At 27.4% G+C, this 19,361-nt stretch overlaps 1 protein-coding gene and 1 pseudogene across 1 annotated transcript; one reads left to right on the top strand and one right to left on the bottom strand.

The window, feature by feature from the left end:
* Positions 1–8,963: 8,963 nt before the first annotated feature.
* Positions 8,964–10,016, bottom strand: LOC115724668 (jasmonate-induced oxygenase 2-like; annotated as a pseudogene).
* A 3,413-nt stretch (positions 10,017–13,429) lies between these two features.
* LOC115725190 (calmodulin-binding receptor-like cytoplasmic kinase 3) lies at positions 13,430–18,359 on the top strand. The gene is made up of 8 exons (XM_030654625.2): positions 13,430–13,703; positions 13,857–14,747; positions 14,841–15,089; positions 15,294–15,547; positions 16,325–16,490; positions 16,583–16,672; positions 17,199–17,497; positions 18,013–18,359. Exons 2-8 carry the CDS (start codon positions 14,477–14,479, stop codon positions 18,220–18,222), a joined length of 1,539 nt encoding a protein of 512 aa, XP_030510485.1. The 5' UTR covers positions 13,430–13,703; positions 13,857–14,476; the 3' UTR covers positions 18,223–18,359.
* The last annotated feature ends 1,002 nt before the right edge of the window (positions 18,360–19,361 follow it).

Here is a 19,361-nt window from a genome sequence, read left to right as displayed (position 1 = left end):
TCAACCCAAGTCTCTGGTCTAAGGTATCGAAAGTCTGAACGTTGTAGATAATTGCCTCCAAACACTACTATAACATCACTATATATAAAAAGAATATCAAAATAAAAAATCAAATAATTAAGGATTCGATTTTTTGAAAAAAAAAATAAAGAATTAATTATAACCTTTGTTTTGAGTCCGAAAATATGTACTCTAACACTTGTCTATCTTTCAACCTTAGTTGATTGGTAACTTTGAATTCTTTAAACAACACAACCTTACGAACTAATGTGGATGATGAAGTTTTACAATTTAATGATGCATTTGTTGTTTTACATTTTTTTATGACCATAGGGTGAAGTTCATTCTCTAACATAAGTGATTTCAATGCTTTAACTTCTTCTTTAAGATAACTCAAAGATGCCAATTCATATTTTAGATCATTTATCTCATTCTCTATGTGAATCCTCCATTTATTTTCTGTTTCCATCTACCAAAGTAAGATAAAAAAAAATTAAGATAATAAAAAAGACAAAGAATAAACTTTCAACAAATGTGATAAATAATTTACATAAAATACTTGTACAATATTTTGGTTGAGTCTTCAAACTTGGATACAAAATAGTAAGAAGTTTTTTGAGAATACATAAGTGAGTCACAACCAAGTTTTATAATATATATATATATATATATATATATATATATATATATAAAAAGAAGTATGATGTATTTTTAAAAAACAAAAAAAGAATTTTTTAACTTTTTATTTAAATTATTTTTTAAAAAGATCTGTTTTTTTAAATAAAAAATATACTACTATTATATTTTATTTATTAATTCAAAAAAACTATTATTAAATAGTCCACAAAGTTAAAAAAAATTCGTTTTTTGTTTAATTTTATTGATATTTTCGATAACTGCATTTAATGCACAAAGGAATGAATATGGAACGGGAATGAATGGATAAATAATGGAAAGAGAATGAAAAAGAATCTAAGAATGAATCTTTATTAGTTTATTTTTTAATTTATTAAATAAATTTTAAATATAAGTCCATGTCAGCAAGTCACCATCAAGTTGCCCTTCCAACCGTTTGAAAAGTCAAAAAGTGAACTTAGCCTAGTCAGCAATTATCAACCATTAGATTAAGATCTAAGGGTTAAAAATGAGGGTTCCATCAGTGGGTATATATTTCGGTTTCCATTAAAACCGGACCCATATATATCAAACACTAATTAACATCTTTTGATTTGATCAGTCTGTTAAATATTTGCAACTGCGGACCTGATGGAAAGATTAATTATTTGTGATATAACAACATTTTGTGGTCTTCACTCCAACAGTCCAATCCAACTCATGCTATATTAGTCATAATGTTTTCTTTAAGTCATTTTTAATTTTTTTTTTTAAAGTCATTAGGTTACAATTTAGGATGAATTTATGTTAGACTTATGTTATATTTAGGTTGGATTTATGTTGGGTTGTAATATTTTTAACTAATATATTAGCCGTTTAGGTGAAAAATCAAGTTTTACTCTTTTAAGGATTGAATTGGATGGATTCAATCAATCCAATTAATATTGAATTGAAAATATTGGATGGACACAATCTGGTCTAAAAAATATTGGATGGATCTGATCCAATACAAGAATTCATCTATTGGATGGAATCGATTCAATCCAATGATTTATTGGATCAGTTTGGTTCGGTTGAGCCTACAGTATAAAATTAGATCGGTTGGAGAAATCCAACATCCAATGTATAATTTGATTGGACCTAGTTGGATCTAAAAACAGTGATCAATGAACACAGCCCTACTTAATTCTTGATTTTATTTATAGAATCCTATCAATCTATCTATATATTTATATAATGTTACTGTTAGGACAAATGATGTGGCAGTCTATCCATTCAAGATGCTAATATTTCTATTTTTTCAGATTTTATGGTTTTTTTAATTTTTTAAAGATTTTTACTTAAATTTTTGCATTATTTTTATTTAATGCATCTATTCAAACCTAAGCCTAACCGTACCTCTCCCCATGTCTCTCCTTCTCCCCCACTTAATTAATTAATTTGAATTTTATTTCTTATTTAATTACAATATTAATTTTTTTTTTCTCTCTCTATCTATGCAAGCGTTTTTTTTTTTTTTAGGATTAATATAGAAAGCGTTTTATTTTATAGAATTAATTAGAATTTAAAACCAAAACCCTCTCTCATTTTTTCCTCTTATTATATTAAGTCTCTCTCTACATCTCTTTGTCACATTGTCACAATAAAAGTTATCTTCCTGTCTCTTTTCCATCCCTCTTTTTCTGTCTTGCTGTTATCTTCTTCAGGTCCAGGGTCACCAACAAAGCTTTATTTCCTCATTATTTACAGTTATTTATTTATTTATTTTTTTGTAGTAAATCAAAACATGTTAATCTATATATTTATATAATGTTACTGTTAGGACAAATGATGTGGCAGTCTATCCATTCAAGATGCTAATATTTCTATTTTTTCAGATTTTATGGTTTTTTTAATTTTTTAAAGATTTTTACTTAAATTTTTGCATTATTTTTATTTAATGCATCTATTCAAACCTAAGCCTAACCGTACCTCTCCCCATGTCTCTCCTTCTCCCCCACTTAATTAATTAATTTGAATTTTATTTCTTATTTAATTACAATATTAATTTTTTTTTTCTCTCTCTATCTATGCAAGCGTTTTTTTTTTTTTTAGGATTAATATAGAAAGCGTTTTATTTTATAGAATTAATTAGAATTTAAAACCAAAACCCTCTCTCATTTTTTCCTCTTATTATATTAAGTCTCTCTCTACATCTCTTTGTCACATTGTCACAATAAAAGTTATCTTCCTGTCTCTTTTCCATCCCTCTTTTTCTGTCTTGCTGTTATCTTCTTCAGGTCCAGGGTCACCAACAAAGCTTTATTTCCTCATTATTTACAGTTATTTATTTATTTATTTTTTTGTAGTAAATCAAAACATGTTAATAGATTGATGAATCATTAACTTCATGTTATTTCTATGTTTTATTTCGATTATTTTTCTCATTCCCTGCAACATTTTCTGGATTCTTAGGTCTCTCCCTCCTACCAATATTAGCATGGTCTCTCAAAGACAGAAAAGGCTTTTTACAGGAGTTATCATTTGAAATTTTCCTATTTAATGATAAATTATACATACTTTTTTCTTTGAATTTTTGTTAATTTTTTTCTTTACTTGAAAAATATAAATTAATCAAGAATTTAGTATCGTTTGTGGATTTTGGTTATTTTATTTTGTATTTTGTATTTGCACACTAAAAAAAGGTAATGAAGATTTCAAATGCTCTAATATCATAGAAGGAACTATTGTAACTTTTTTCCTGAAATTTTATCTCCAAATTTTAGTAATTCTCCCTTTTTTTTTTCCTGCCAAAGCAAAAAGAGATCTAAATGTTAATTATCTTCTTCATAATATTATTTTTGAAAACTCTTTGCATATCTTAGTTTTTTATGTATGTGTGTGTGAATGTTACTTTGCCCATATCTTCGTATATCTTTAATTTTTTTTTAATTATATAAATTGATATTAAAAACTATGTTATTGTAATTATATAACTTTAGCAATATTGTTTTGATTAATTACCATTTCAACAAAAGATATGTGGCTTTATTATTAGTGTTAGTCAAGACAAGTCCAATGAAGTCACAATATTTTTTGGTGGTTTGTAACTCTACATTCTTGCTTATTATCACAGATGATAAGTTCAAATATTAATAGCTTTGAGACATGTGAGTGAAAATATATTAGTTTAATTTTAATTATAAATGAGGTTCATGATTTATATATATATAAATTTATACAGAGTTTTCATAGATGATAAACATAGGTAGACAATAAAGCTAAGAGGATTTGACCATTAACTTTACTGTTAATGTTAAAGTTGAATACAGAAATATTTTTTAAGAAAAAATAATTATGTAAATTGTAACAATCCTTATTAAGTTTTACATCTTGTAATATATTCTAACTTTGATTGATATTTAATTTATGTATGTCATACAATCATATAAAACAGGAGTTGAGGATGTACACTTCATATTTGATACTAAAGTAATATCAGGCCTTGATTGAGTGATGTGGCTCTGTGTGATTACACTAAGATGTGTTTAATTTGCAAAGACTCATTACCCTTTAAGCAATGAAAATTAAACATTGCATGAGTTCTTATGATTTGTAATGTTAAGCATACATGTTTCACTATTCTTCTTATATGGAGATACATCTTGAGCCTTTTGAACATTTTGTGATGTCTCGCTTATCAATTACTTGCTTATTCTATTTAGTTATTACTATATATGTATACATAAACTTGGACAATTAGACCCACTAGGTAGCGAACAAAAAGAAAAATTAGGTGTTTATGTAGAAATCTTTGGACTGATGTTAGAAGACTCAAGATTTTGTAGTCCGACATAGAAAAGAAATTGAGAGATTAAATCAAATGCTTATTTGAAATAAGTCCAAGGTAGTAATTACTACCACTTTCGACTTATTCTAGCTAAATGAATTGATTAATTATTGTATGGTATTTATCAAACTTGTAAGTCTGGAACTTTATTTCACTTTTCTCCCTTTGTTTGTATTATTTATTTTACTTCAACTATTTTATATACATATATAATTTTTTATAGTATTGTTAAAACTATTTGACATTATCAATTGTTAATGATTTTGTTATTTTTTAAACTGCAGAAAGGATGAATGTAATGTATAAAAAAAGTATTTTATATGAATCATTAGATAGTTGAGAGCGGGAGAGATGAGACACATTTATGTTTGCCTTATTTTTGTAATGTAAAAGTATGTGTTAAGATTCGGTGATTATTTAATTTTGAGAATTTGACATTAATTTAAAATATTGTGTAATAAAATAATTCAAATTGTATTTTTTATTTTTCAAATTTTCTTTAAAAAAATATTGTAATTAAAATTTAAGGTACAAATTTCACATCTACATAATATTTTTATACAAATTCCTCATTTCAGTTTTCTAATTGTTTGATACACATTTCTCATTTAATTGTTCATATCTAACGATTAAATTATTTTATAATTGTTTCTTTTTGCTAAAGAAAAGAAAAGAAAAATTCTAAATGGAATTTAAATAAAATAAAATAAAAAACTACTTTATTATAAAAATACATACTATTTCTTCAGTAATTCTACTATTTTTAATATTTGTAACAAAACCATTACCATTCTACATATTTTGAAAATAAATTATGTTTATAATTTTAAGCTATTATATATTTATTTATTTATTTATATAATACACATCATTCAATGAGTCCAATATATATATATATATGTTTTTTTCTTACAAATATTGGGCAATATTGCGCAAAGCGCGGATTAATTCCCTAATTATTATTATGAGACCGCACAATGCGCGGTTATATTGCATAGTTAATTAATATTACTTGAACGATTTACGTATAATATAAATCATAGTACATAAATTTAAATATTGTGTAGGAGTACTTTAAAAAATATATATATGAATTAAGCAATTTAATCATAAATTTTATAATTCCTTAATTGCAACAAGTGATTTATTAATATACACCAAAACACTATTTGTTTTTTTTTTTTTATAAAAATAGTCTTGATGTGACTAATTGTAAAAATAAAAATGAAAAAGAGATGGATAATATGTAATGTTATATATAACAAAAACAAATTAATAATAATGATTAAGTGCATTTAAAATATGCACCTATTTTTTTTATCTTTTCTTAAAAAAATAGGTCTCAATTTAATTAATTATGATTAATTAAATAATTTGTTTCATTATTATGTGTCATAATAATAATTACCATATATATATTATTTTTTAATATTTTTTTAAAAAATTTACAATTTAGGTTACTACAGTGATTTTTATGTGAATTGCAATATAGATTTTTATGTGATTTTTGTGTAAATTGCTCCATTAATTGGTATATGAATTTCCGTAAAAAATAAAAAAAAAATTTAATATATAAAAATGAAATAATAATAATAAATAATAATAATTCACTTCAAATAAAAATAGTGTGCTATTGAACTCCTCATAAGATAGGAAGTAATATCCTTTATTCATTTATTTATTTTTAAAACAAGTGATTAATAAATTTATTATTAATAATAATTATTAATAATAAATTTCAATTGATATTATGAATATAATAGATCGAATTAACAAAAACAGTGACAAACAGGACCACCTTCATTTTTACATATACCTCCTCTACAAGGCCCCTTTTTACACTCAGCGTCGCATTTAGTGGGATTTGAGTCTGAATGAGGACATAAATCTGGGCGCTTTGTGCTCTTGCAACATGCAAGGAGCATAGGATAATCTTGTCCTAGAGTACCATTGAAGCCTACAAAAACAAATATATAGTATGAGTACTAATAATAATGATAAATATAATTTCAATAATGTAAAAGGAACAATATAAAAAATATGTATATATTGAGACCAACCAAAGGAAGAAATGAGAATCCCCACAAGAAGAAGAACAGAAACAATTTGAAATTTGGCCATTCTTCTTATTAATTAATTTCTGTCTCTTTTTGTTTTAGTTTTATGAAAATATGTTAGCTACTAAAGAGTCTTATATAGAGTTTGAAGAGATGATATTAATTAATTAAAATTTCTTTTTTCTTTTATTTATTTAATTTTTGCCATAATTAGTGATATACGGATTTAAGTTTTGTTACAATATTGTTGCAGAATATATGATTTTCTCAATATATACTTTTTGTAATTTTAGGATAATATGTTTGTTGATTAGGAAGAGTTTTAGGAATTTAATTAGTTTGGGAAACAATTTGTATATACCAAATATAGATGATATCAACTGATTGGAGAAATCTTTTAATAAATAAGTTTCATATAGATGATATGAGAAATCTTTTAATAAATAAATCTCAAAATACAAGATAATATGCTTTCTATATATAATACCCAAAGAAAATATAACATTAATAAAAAAGTAGTATTATGGAAATGGGCTCAATATATGAGTCAGCCCATTAAAAATAACAAAGTCTAACAGTCCATTACCAAATATACGTTACGTTTTACCAAAGTCTCACCAAGTTCATCCTCACGGCAGAGCTTCAAATAACTTAGTACTTAATTAAGTTAACGAGCCTATTGAGTAGTCATCAATGAGGTATGCTTGTTTCAATAGTCGCATTTTAATTAGCAGCAGCGATAATTTACTTTTCATTACTTTGAAGTTCACTTTTTCTTAAGATTTTTTCTTTGTGTTTCTTTGAGTAGTCATGTTTTGTTATATATGCTTAGCAACGATGCTTGTCATTTGAAATAACTTACTACATTCATATAAGGGAAATGCTGAGCTTGAAATAATTTTTGAATGAAATTTTCGTCTAATAATATATTAATTCGACTTATTCACTCTTACAAATTATATAGAGAATTTAGTTATGTTAGTGTTTTGTTCTTATTAGAAATGCAAACCAAATTGAATGAATTAATTACTATTCTAGTTTATAACAATAATTCTCTTACGGGCTCTCGAATTGTAGTAGATTAATCTTAAATCATCTTATATCAGAAAAAACCATTTAAAAAGTATTAGAAATGTAAGTGCTATCTTTTTTCAAATATATATTTATATATATATATATATATATGGAAGATGTTTCAATGGTTACATTTCTATTGTAACCATCATGGTTACATTTTTTTTAAGCCATTGGATTACTATTTAATGGTTGTGATTAATTTAGAAATTAAATAAAAATAAATAAAAAATAACTTGTAACCTGAAAGTAACCTAATCATTTATTTCCTTATAAAACTTTAATTAAGATTAATTATATATTAAAATTAAATTAATTATAATTATTAATTAATTTTTTGTAATTTATTACTATATAAGGATCTTTTAGCAATTTATTTTTTTATACTTAAATTATTAAAAATTTTATAGCAAAGTTTTTTATAATTTAAAATTATACACATATAATTTCATAATTTAAATTTTATTATACTTGTAATTTTAATTTTAAATTATTACACATAATTATTTAATTTATTTATTTAAATATTTAAAAAGTAAAAAATAAAATAAGTTGAAGGATTTTTTAGAAGAAAAAAAATGGCTGCACTTGTTATCGATTGATTAGCTTGAGGCCTCATACTTAGTTCATATAATTGTAACAAAATAATTAAATATCATTTAAAAATAATTAATTATTTGAAAATTTATTATAAGAAGAGAATTTTAATTTGTGTCAAAAGAAGTTTAATTTTTGTAAAAAAAATAATTTTTTTTGTAAATATTATAATTAAATGGCTTAATTATTAAAATAATTCAAGTAAGGATTTAAATATAAATATTAATTACTAAAAGAGGTCTTGTTAAATATTTAATTAATTATTTTAAGAAAATAGTTAATTATAATTAAATAATTTTAAAAAAGGAATGTCTATTTAATTAATTATTTTAAGAAAATAGTTAATTATAATTAATTAAATCTAAAAAAGGAAAGTCTACCTATTAGTAACCTGCTATTACAGGTTAAAGAAAAACGTAACCATATGGTTACAATAAAAATGTAACCATTGAATAGTCACCCATATATATATATATTAGAAATGTAAGTGAAGGGATGAATTTGTAGTTGTACTTATTTTTTATTTTATGAAATGGATAAATTTTAATTGTTTTGAGAGAAATTTGTTAAAAATAAATAACTTAAGGAGTAAAATTCTATAAGTATTATTATTCGGATGTAAAAATCTTATTCATTAGTCCAAAATTTATGACTATTATTAGTTTTCTTCTTTCACATTTTTTTTTCTGTTTAGTTTTTTTTTTGATATATTTAATCACAACAAATAGTAGGCATCTCTTTTTGGTTTGTGATCAAACTGCCCATTTTGGCTTTTATAACAATACTAATAGTGTTTCGACAACACCTTTGTAAGAACTGATCATTAAACTTGTCCCACCCATATACATGTTGAACCGTGTTCAGAAGACAATTTATTTTCAATATATATACAACACCTCTGTATATATTACACAAATATACACAGTACATAAATATAAATTATAGCATATAGGTATATTTTACTCCTGCATGCGGAAATGATGAGTTTGGATATTTTCAACATTTTGTTTGGTGAAAGCATTGTCTTTTCTATGCGTCATAAACTTGCCCCAATTGTACGACTTAAATTTAGGGGCATTGTTCTCATCAATTAGCTCATCCAAGGGCTTGACAACAGTGTAGTGTGCAGGGTTTAAAAAAATGCAATTGAAAATCTTTCCTTCTCTGAGTTTACCATCACCCTGTGTTCCACACTCTCGTATTTGTCATTACTTCAAACCTAAACCAAGAAATCCAAATGTTACATGATTTGTAAATTAATATTATGATTTTAAGGTATAATGTATCAGAATTCAAAAATAAAGAAAAATGTTAATAATAGGCATCCATGATTTGTTACAAGTTAGGATATATGCATCATATAATCGAACAAAGATAAATATTATTGTACTTAGTAATATATATATATATATATATATAGATATTCGTTTGCATGGTACTTGTACAATGTCCCCAACATTGATGATAAAAGCACCGGGGGTGGGTTTGACCCGAATCCATTCTCCATCTGATTTCTTCCTAACTTCCAATCATCCAACCTCATCTTGAGCTAGAACAGTTAAGGCCCCACCATCCTTATGGCGACCCACACCAAGTGCCAAGGTAGGAGAGGGACAAGGAGGGTAGTGATTGAGTCTCGTGAATGTAGTTTGATGGTCTTTGAAGTACACATTCAGACTATTTGCTGCCAAGCCTAGACTCAGAGCAATAAGTTCCAGCATCTTCTGAGCTAGTTTTTCCACTTCTCTACTATATTCCTCACATGCTTCCCTAATCATGATAAAAGTTAAGCTCAAATTTTTATCTTTTATATCGATTACAGTAAGGACACCAACTTTCGTCTCTATTGGTAGGAACTTTTAACTTTGAAGATGTGGAGAAATAATAATTCATTTATTTTGATGACGATGTATATCTTACAAGAGCATTGCTATTAAGCATCAGTAGTGATTAGCACCTTCTTGACATGTCGCGTAACGATTGGCTAGCGATATTTCCTAAAAGCTATATTATATTAAATTATATGGGACACGATACTTAATTGGACCAATAGCGATATTGACACATAGGAGGGTGCTAGCATTTCTCATCTTACAATTATAGCATACATTCCATCCCACTGCTGTTTGAAAATATATCAAATTTTACAGTGTTAAAAATAATGTTTGACCAATTAGTTGCATACATGTTAGTTTTTAAATTTTTTTATACGAGTGTAACTAACGATTTTGTACTATACTTTTCACATCATAAATTATTTTAATTTTTTTGAAAATTAGTAAAATGAATGATATAATTACAACATCATATGAAAAAAATTGAATTAAAATTTCTCTATATAAAGAAAACAAAAGGTTCTTTCTAATAAGGACAAAAAAGATTGCTCTATTTATATATATAATTAAATGTAGATTTATACATAAATTTTAATAATTTTAAAAATTTATAAGTCTGGTTTTTTTATAATAAATAAAAGACACTTGTATAAGCAAATGTGTATTTTTTTAGAGTAAATACCATTTTGAACCCTATGTTTTATAAAAGTTATTAATTACTCTCTGTTTTATTAAATAATAAAATAGACCCTGTATTTTCTAAAATTGTACAAATAAGACATTGAATTGATTTTTTTTATCAAAATAAATCTTAATAATAATCTAATCTACTGATGTTACGACAAAACTGGTTATATTTTCTGTATCTATTCGTATTAAAAATTGTCTTAAAGTTAGTTATGTAAAAAAAATAAAATTGTTAAAAATTGAGCTTAGGGTTCTATTTTTACCATTTTGGAAAATATAGGGTCTATTTTGTCATTTAACAAAATAGAGGGTCCAATAACTAATTTTTGCAAAACACGAGGTCGAAAATAGTATTTACCCGTTTTTTTTTATTGTCTTTTTATTAAATAAAATAATAAATAAATTATTTCTAGGATTGAAGTAAATTTTTAATTTTAAAAAAGAAGTATTTTAAAAATATAATTTAAGTTACAAAGAAAAATTAGTATAGAAGATTATAAAAAAAAAATGAAAGGATTAATAAAAAATGTTAATAGAAGGGAAAGATTAAGATTCACTTAAATAATTGCATATATTTGGTTGTTATTAGCAAATTTATTTATTTATTTATTTTGTGGTTATCAAAATAATGAATTTTTTTTCATGTAATTTATTATTATTATTATTATTATTATTATTATTATTATTATTATTATTGAACATATTTAATGACTTTATTATTATTATTATTTATTTATTTATTTATTTGAAAAAGTCTTTTTTTTTTTGTTGGTCAAGTGTATTATGTTATTTGTTTTGTTTATGTTTGGTTATTGTTTATGAAGGAGTTCTTCATCACATTTTGAGACACTTGAATAGATAAGTTTTCTTCTTTTAATTTTTTTTTTTTTAATTAATACTCTCATGGTGAATATTTATTTTTATGAAGACTCATTATTGGATTTATTGTTTTTGTAGGGAGTTTTGAAGTCATTCAAGTGGATGCAATGGACTTTGAGATAGGGACTTTTGCAGCCATGGAAGCAGAAGCTGTAGCTTTAATGGTGGCTTTGGATTGGACTCTTACTATTGGGTTACCTATTAGTTCGTTTGAATTTGATTGCTTAGTTTTGATTTCAGCTTTTGCTAGAAGATCTTCCTTCTGTAATGCATTTGGCTCTATTTTAGATGATTTTGCTAGTTTACTATTCAATTTTCCTGAGGCATCTCTAATTCATGTTCGTCGCTCGGCCAATATGGCTGCACATGAGTTAGCAGTTCGTGTACTCAGGGTGGATGGTGAATTAGTTTGGATGAATGTTTTTCCTCCATTTCTCTATGATGTACTAAATTCTGATTATATTTAATGAAAGTTCATTGTAAAAAAAAAAAGGTTAATTGTGTAATTTACTTAGTGGAAAGCCCAAAATTATTCTCATTTTTATTGAGGTTATAGATTATAGATAACACAAAGTTGAAAATGTTAATTTATAATAAATGAGTATAGCTTAAGGTTAAAGAATATTTTATTTTCTTTATATATACATAAATTGCTAATGTTTATTCAATTATAATTAAGTTTAATGGATAAAACACACAAATTTCATTAGGAAATTCAAAATTTTATAATAAATGAAAACGTAAAAGAATAGACCTAAAATGTATAGAGAAACTTATTAAGGTAACATTTTATATATATATATACACTATTTCTTTTATTTTATCTTTTTTCTTTCTGTACCTTTCATAAATTGTAATAACATGTCGAATAAAATCTTAATAAATTTGTAAAAAAAAAAAAAATGGCAATAAAGCATCATCTCTAATCTCTAATAGACTTAAATTAGTAATGAGACTTTTTTTTTTAAAAAAAATTGTCCCAATATGAGTGAGGTTGTATTTGAGATTTTAAATTACTATGTATAATTTGAGTCAATTATGTTTTATAGTATGATAAAAATATGTATAAGTATTTTTCACTACTTTGATTCCATCTTATATTATTACTTTTTTTTTTTTTTTTGCAAATTCTTTAAATATGTGAAATTTTCAATTGTTATAAAAAATGGGGAGTATTATTTTCTAGTTTAAAAATAATGTAATTACATAATAATTTCTTTTTTACTTCTTCGGTTTATGGTTTTTATGACAAGTATGATGTAAATATCCTTAAAAATTTGTTTGTTTTTTTGTTTCATTTTTGTTTTTCTTTCTTTCTTTGTTTTTTTTTTTTTGGTTGAATGAGTTACAATTTTAATTAGTGAAAATTACATCAAATATGAAATTTTGTAAAAAAGTTATAAAAATATGATATTTATAGATTTGCTACTCTTTTATGGTATTTTTTCACATTTAAGATTTTTTATAGTATTTAGTATGCTATATTTTTGTAAACTTATTATCCAAACTCATATTTCATGTTTCTGTTTCTAACTTAATTAGTTTTATTATTTTTTAGTTTATTTTACATTTACATTTTAAGGTTTCTTTCTATTGAGAAAATTTACACCATTTTATATATTACCTAATAATTACTACTCATTATATTTTAGTTCAATTATCATGTAAGCTAATTATTTGTAGTAAACAAAGTTTCAATAATACCATATTTAGTAGTATAATTATAAACAAGGCAGACAGAACAGCCAAAAAAGTTGATTAAAAAGGTGCTGAAAAATGATTGAATTACCAAAAAGCCCTTGTAGGGGAGGTATCCTAGCAATGACATGAATAAGTGCCAACGGTCAAAGTTCCAACTTTGAGGCCAATAATAATATTATATATAATGCGGTGAGACGGCCATGGGTTACATCACACATGATACAACAAAGGCCACCACCACCATCATAGTTTCCCTTCTTCTTCTTCTTCCTCCTCGGGTTGGTCGGTCTTCGATTTATTCCTTTCTATCTTTGCTTTGCTTTGCTTTGCTTTTGTTGTGTGTTCTTTTCTCACAAGCTAAAGATAAAGATAAAAAGAAAAAAGTCAGAACTGGTTTTCGTGTCAACAACCTCAGCCGCCTCTACTCAGGTTTGGTTATGTTGCTGCATTTTTGTCTTTCTGGGTTGAGGTTGAGCTCATTCAATTATATCTAGATTTTCATCTACATGTTTTGAGTATTGGGTTATGATCTTTTAGCTCTTCTTTTGAGATGTGGGTTTGTTTTCTTTTTGGATTTTGTAGTGAAATTTTTGAAGGAAAATTTTGACACTTGAATCACTGAGCAACTATTCCATCTGGGTTATTATTATTTTGCTAGTTTTCTAAATTGGGTTTGGAAGATTGTGCTTGGATTTTCTACACACGGCTTGAAATTGTAGTTGCATATGTAAGAGGATTTTGGAGACAATTGAAATTTTCTACAGAAATCCGCCTGGGTACTGTTCAATTTTTATACAGTTGATCTTGAAAACTTTATTGGAGCTTTGAAGTGAGTAGGAGACATTGGACTCGATTCAATTTTGAGACAGGTGAAGTTTGATGTCCTGAACTACTAGCAGTAAAAATCAGCTTATTTATCTGAGAAAAGGGTTATTTCGTTGTTAAATTTGTGAAGGAAACATAGTAAAGGTCTCATTATCTGTCGAAGTTTTCGTTTTTCGTAAGTGGGGTATGTAGATTTTGATCAAAACTTCAAGGTGATTATACAAAATTGGTATTTAGAGTCCTAAACACGAAGATTAATGGGCTTCAAAATCTTTATCCTACTTGGCTGACTGGGTTGTACTTGGCGTTGACTGGGAGAGTTCTGAGCTGATGCTGTAGTTATTATCATTTGGTTTATCAATCTGCAGAGTGAGCGAATGTGGAGATTAAGAATGGATTTTGCTATTTTAAGCCTCTTGTTGCTAGTTCAGTCATCAGCTATCTTTACCTCTGGTTTCGTAGTAGAGTCTAAAGTTTGTAATGATCTTGTTGCCTACTCAAATTCTTATGGGGATGAATTATTTTATATAAATGGGAATTTAGTGGAAAAAGATTTATTCTGTGAGGCTCTCTTATCCTACAATGGAAATGGCTGCAACTTAGAGCGATACCTTAGAAATGATCACTGTCAGTTGGATGTTTCAACAGGTATGGTCTAGTATGATGCATTATTTCATTATCATGAGTTATGAAAGGACTTATTTTTCAATAATATTTTCCCATTTTGATATGCTTCTGCAGATGATTTTATTTCTAAGAAAGCTAGGAAACTCTTGCAAAAGGATTCAAAACACGAATCCACTATCCATGAACAGAAAAACTTAGATGGAGAACAAAAAAATGATTCCAAGCATGGGTCAACTAAAAGCAAAATTGGGTTAGTAGCAGCAGGATCTGTTTTAGCCTGTTGTGTTCTTCTATGTCCTTGCTTTTACAAGAAAAGAAAAGAAAATTCCTCGAATGCACTTACCAACGATCATCATTATACAAGTGAGTCTGTCTTATATATTGTATCTCGCCATTATGTTGTTTGAAAAGTTAATAACTTTGTGTTACTTTTGTCCTATATAAGTAGCTGTATTTTTTAATGTACACTTCGTAATGAGATCAACACTTCTGTTGAACTTTTGCTGCCTCGGTTTCATAGTATGATCACTTTCTTAAATTGTTTAAAAATTGATTATGTTCCTGCAGTGGATTCCGTTTCCTCTTTTGAAGTAAGTTCTTCTGGTGAAAAAATCCCGGCCAGTCCATATCGTGTTCCTCCTAGTCCTAGATTTTCTCCACAAGTCAGTAGGCTTGGATCATTACATCTCAACATGAGTCAGGTGGCCAGAGCAACCCGTAATTTCTCACCATCTCTTCAAATAGGCGAAGGAGGGTTTGGAACGGTCTACAAAGCCCACCTAGATAATGGTCATATAGTTGCTATTAAGCGAGGAAAGAAGGTAAGGATAGTCATATGATCACCAACATACTTAATAAAATAGTCTCCTCATGTTTTATAGGTGCGCTTATTAGAGTAGACTTTGCAAAGGAATTCAAATAAGTTTTATCATGCTAATGAGCAATGAGGTGTGTACCTAACTCGAACAAAGATGAAAAACCAAAAATATACTTAGAGGGGGAAAGGGGGTATACAAATTTCCTCCTAATAAAATTAGAGTGACGATATTTCAAAGAATGCTAAAACTTGCAAGTTAGAATTCAAACCTATTAGAATTTATGTGAGGGAAGAATTATAACAGGTTTTTGGTTGGTGATTGTGAAATATTATATGAAAATAAGCAACATATCAAAGAACATAAGAATTGTGATCCTTATGGATTGCCACCAACTAAAATTTAAATAAGATTATGGCATCAGAGGACTTATTTGCTTTGTGACAATTTTGTTATTTAATAAATTGTGGGCAGTATTTCTTATCTCTATAAAAAAATTCATAACCTGTTCTGCAATCCAAAGGGCATTTAATAGGAGTTCATGTCAAAGATACCAGAGATTTTATTAATTGACTGAAAGTGATGATTATTGTCCAAATACTCGAAATAAATTGCTTTTTTAATCAACTTTAAAAATTTGAGATGATTCTATTAAACGGGATAACTTCAGATTTGCTTCACATTGATTTCTCGTTGATAAATTCTGCTAATTGGGGTTTAAATTGAAACAATAAAAGCCATGGATTCTTGTGTAATTGACTATTTCATGTAAAATTGTTGCAGGAACAATATGAAAATCTCAGCACTGAGTTCAGCAGTGAAGTTCAGCTTCTGGCAAAAATTGATCACCGAAATTTAGTAAAGTTACTTGGTTATGTTGACCAAGGAAATGAGCGCCTTATTATAACAGAGTATGTGCCAAATGGTACTCTCAGAGAACATTTGGATGGTAAGTTTACTTTTATATAAGCATAAGAAAATTTTAATAAATTAGTGTAGATAATACAAGTTGCGCTAATTATTTGCTGTTACTACTGGCAGGTCAACGAGGGAGAATACTTGATTTCAATCAACGACTTGAAATTGCCATTGATGTTGCTCATGGCTTAACTTATCTTCATCTATATGCAGGTAAAATGTTCTCCACTTCCTAGACTTGTTTCTTGTTTCTTAACAGTACAAGAAACATAACCCTTTCCCTTATTCTATTTTCCCTGGAGAGCGGAGAAGGGATAGACAGTTTTAGAAATCTAAAATTTTTGCTATTGACCTTGTTACTTGTTGATTTTTATGTTATCCTTCCTAGGATACTATCTGGATGCACTTGACTTCCTCTGTTTATGAATGTGAAACTTCATTTATGAATATTCTTTCCCTAAAACTCCATACTAGCTTAAGCCTGAAGGCATTGTTGGAATGATATCAGCTGATCGAAATATTGTTTGGACCATAAATGTAGATTTTGTGCTTCAGAGAAACTAACAATGTCGGCATTAGCTTATGTTTTACAACCCATTCATAGGGAATTCTTTTGTTCCAATTGCAGTAGTACTCATTTTACTATGTATATCATGTTAATGTTTTACATCTTACAGTTACAAGTTGGTTTGCCCGTGGAAATTATTATTGGCTAATCTTATGCTCTCCCCCTAAACAGAGAAGCAAATCATCCACCGAGATGTGAAATCATCCAACATTCTTTTGACAGAAAGTATGAGAGCCAAGGTTGCTGATTTTGGATTTGCAAAGCTTGGTCCAATGGAGTCAGACGAAACACACATTTCAACCAAAGTGAAAGGAACAGTTGGTTACCTAGACCCCGAGTACATGAAGACCTATCAACTCACTGCCAAGAGTGATGTATACTCATTTGGAATTTTACTTATAGAGATTATGACAGGTCGTCGACCAGTGGAATTGAAGAAACCTGTAGAAGAGCGAATAACACTCAGATGGGTAAGTCTATCTTCTGTCAAAGTTTGCAAGATTTTGATCAGGTGGCAGTTCTAGAACCAATAGAGCTTATAAACAAGTTTAAGATTAACTAAATACTACTACAACTACTAAGAAGTTTAAATTTTTTGTGTTAGGCATTCATATTAGTTATCCATCTAATTATTCCCACTCTGGATGCAACTTTGACTAGGATAAGCTGGTTAGAGCTGGCTCAAAATCTAAGTACGTTTCATGAAAGCTGTCAGCCAAAGTTATAGATTCAGCTTTGCTCCCAATCTTCTTGACTAATTTTCATATAGTGCAAAAGTCAGCTTCCACTAAACTTGTTTAACCAAAAGTACACAATAAGTTGAACCAAATCTTCTATTTTCTACTATGACAGTTCATTTCAAATTATACAACCACTTGGGAACTAAACCCTTTCTATTTAATTTATTTATTGTCTTATTCCTTTTTGTAGTTTACTTTGAAGGGATCTGTCTAATTTCATCTGTTATTCTTTTCTACATGTCCAGGCCTTCCATAGATACAACGAAAGGCGTGAAGCGGAATTGGTTGATCCTTTAATGGAGGAGCTTGTACATGTAGATATCCTCAATAAAATTTTTGGTTTGGCCATTCAGTGTGCGGCGCCTATTCGAACTGATCGGCCTGACATGAAATTAGTTGGGGAGCAATTATGGGCAATAAGAGCTGACTATGTAAGATCTGTAAGAAGAGTTTAGTTAATATTTATGGATTGATTCCACTTTTATCACCTTACCCCTTTCTCCTCTCCCCTGAAATTAAAATGTTTCGTAAACCTTTACCATGTAAAGAAAGAGTTTGGCTTTGAACAAAGTTTTACATTTTGGTTTTGATCTTTTTCTAGTTTCATCCTTCATTCTTGTATATTATGATACTATGTTTCATTTTATAAACAAAAAATGAGTAATTATAATAGAAAAATCTAAATCTATCTTTTACCGAATTAAATTGTTATCAGATTACACATTGTAATTTCATGAAACATCTAAGAAGTTATGTAAACAATTTGATCCTTGGTAAAATTCCAAACTTATTACTAGCACGGGAAAGTAAGAAATGTACACAAAATACTATTTTTGTCACAATTTTAATAATTTTGAGGTCAAATATTTTTTATTAACATTTTTATATATATTTTTAATTTTACAGTTTTTTATTACAATTTTATTGTGTCCTATGAAAATAATATGAAAACAACAAAAAAAAAAAAATATGGAAACAATAATAAAACATGTAAGAGATAAAAATAATTTTGAGGGTAAATAAGTAATTTCAGGAGGTTAAAATGAGGAAAGAGAACCGAAACTGTAATATGGTAGGTCATAGAAAGAAATACTCTTTTTCATTAAAGAAAGGAAGCAAAGCAGAAAGCTCAAAGGCGGAAGAGTAGAGCTCTAAATAGAGAGAGATGAGAAGCAGAGCTTGGAGAGGAAGAGAATGACGCGCTTGAAGAGCTCCAAAAGCAAAAAGAGAAAGTGCGATGAGTAGCAGACGATATTTAATGCATGTGGACAAATCAGAACGGAAAAAGAGAAGGAAGCAAGCATTTCTTCCCGCCTATGAATAGAAAATTCCCTCATTCAAAAAGTAGACAAATTCTTGATCACACCAGACTAGTTGAAACTCTGTCGGAATACACTCTTAAATTCACACTTGAGCTCAAGAAGCAAGTGACCTAAACCTGATTAGGAGAACTGAAAGGAGAATTGTATAAATCAATTGGGAATTTAATTTGACTAGATCAAACATGGTGTAAAGAATTCAAAGTCTTAATAACAATTTATTGTTGAGCTAATTTTTGGCATCAACAGCTGGCACCGTTTGTGGGAATCTCTTG

Source organism: Cannabis sativa, chromosome 6 (assembly GCF_029168945.1).
Source record: "Cannabis sativa cultivar Pink pepper isolate KNU-18-1 chromosome 6, ASM2916894v1, whole genome shotgun sequence".
Lineage (NCBI taxonomy): Eukaryota > Viridiplantae > Streptophyta > Magnoliopsida > Rosales > Cannabaceae > Cannabis > Cannabis sativa.
The sequence above is the reverse complement of the archived record's forward strand: the minus strand, read 5'-3'. Positions and strand labels throughout refer to the sequence as shown.

Excerpts from the sequence above, each read along its gene's own strand:
- LOC115725190 (XM_030654625.2), top strand. The coding sequence starts at position 14,477 with ATGTGGAGATTAAGAATGGATTTTGCTATTTTAAGCCTCTTGTTGCTA. Across the intron at positions 15,090-15,293 it reads CAACGATCATCATTATACAA|TGGATTCCGTTTCCTCTTTT; the intron begins GTGAGTCTGTCT and ends ATGTTCCTGCAG. Across the intron at positions 17,498-18,012 it reads AGCGAATAACACTCAGATGG|GCCTTCCATAGATACAACGA; the intron begins GTAAGTCTATCT and ends CTACATGTCCAG.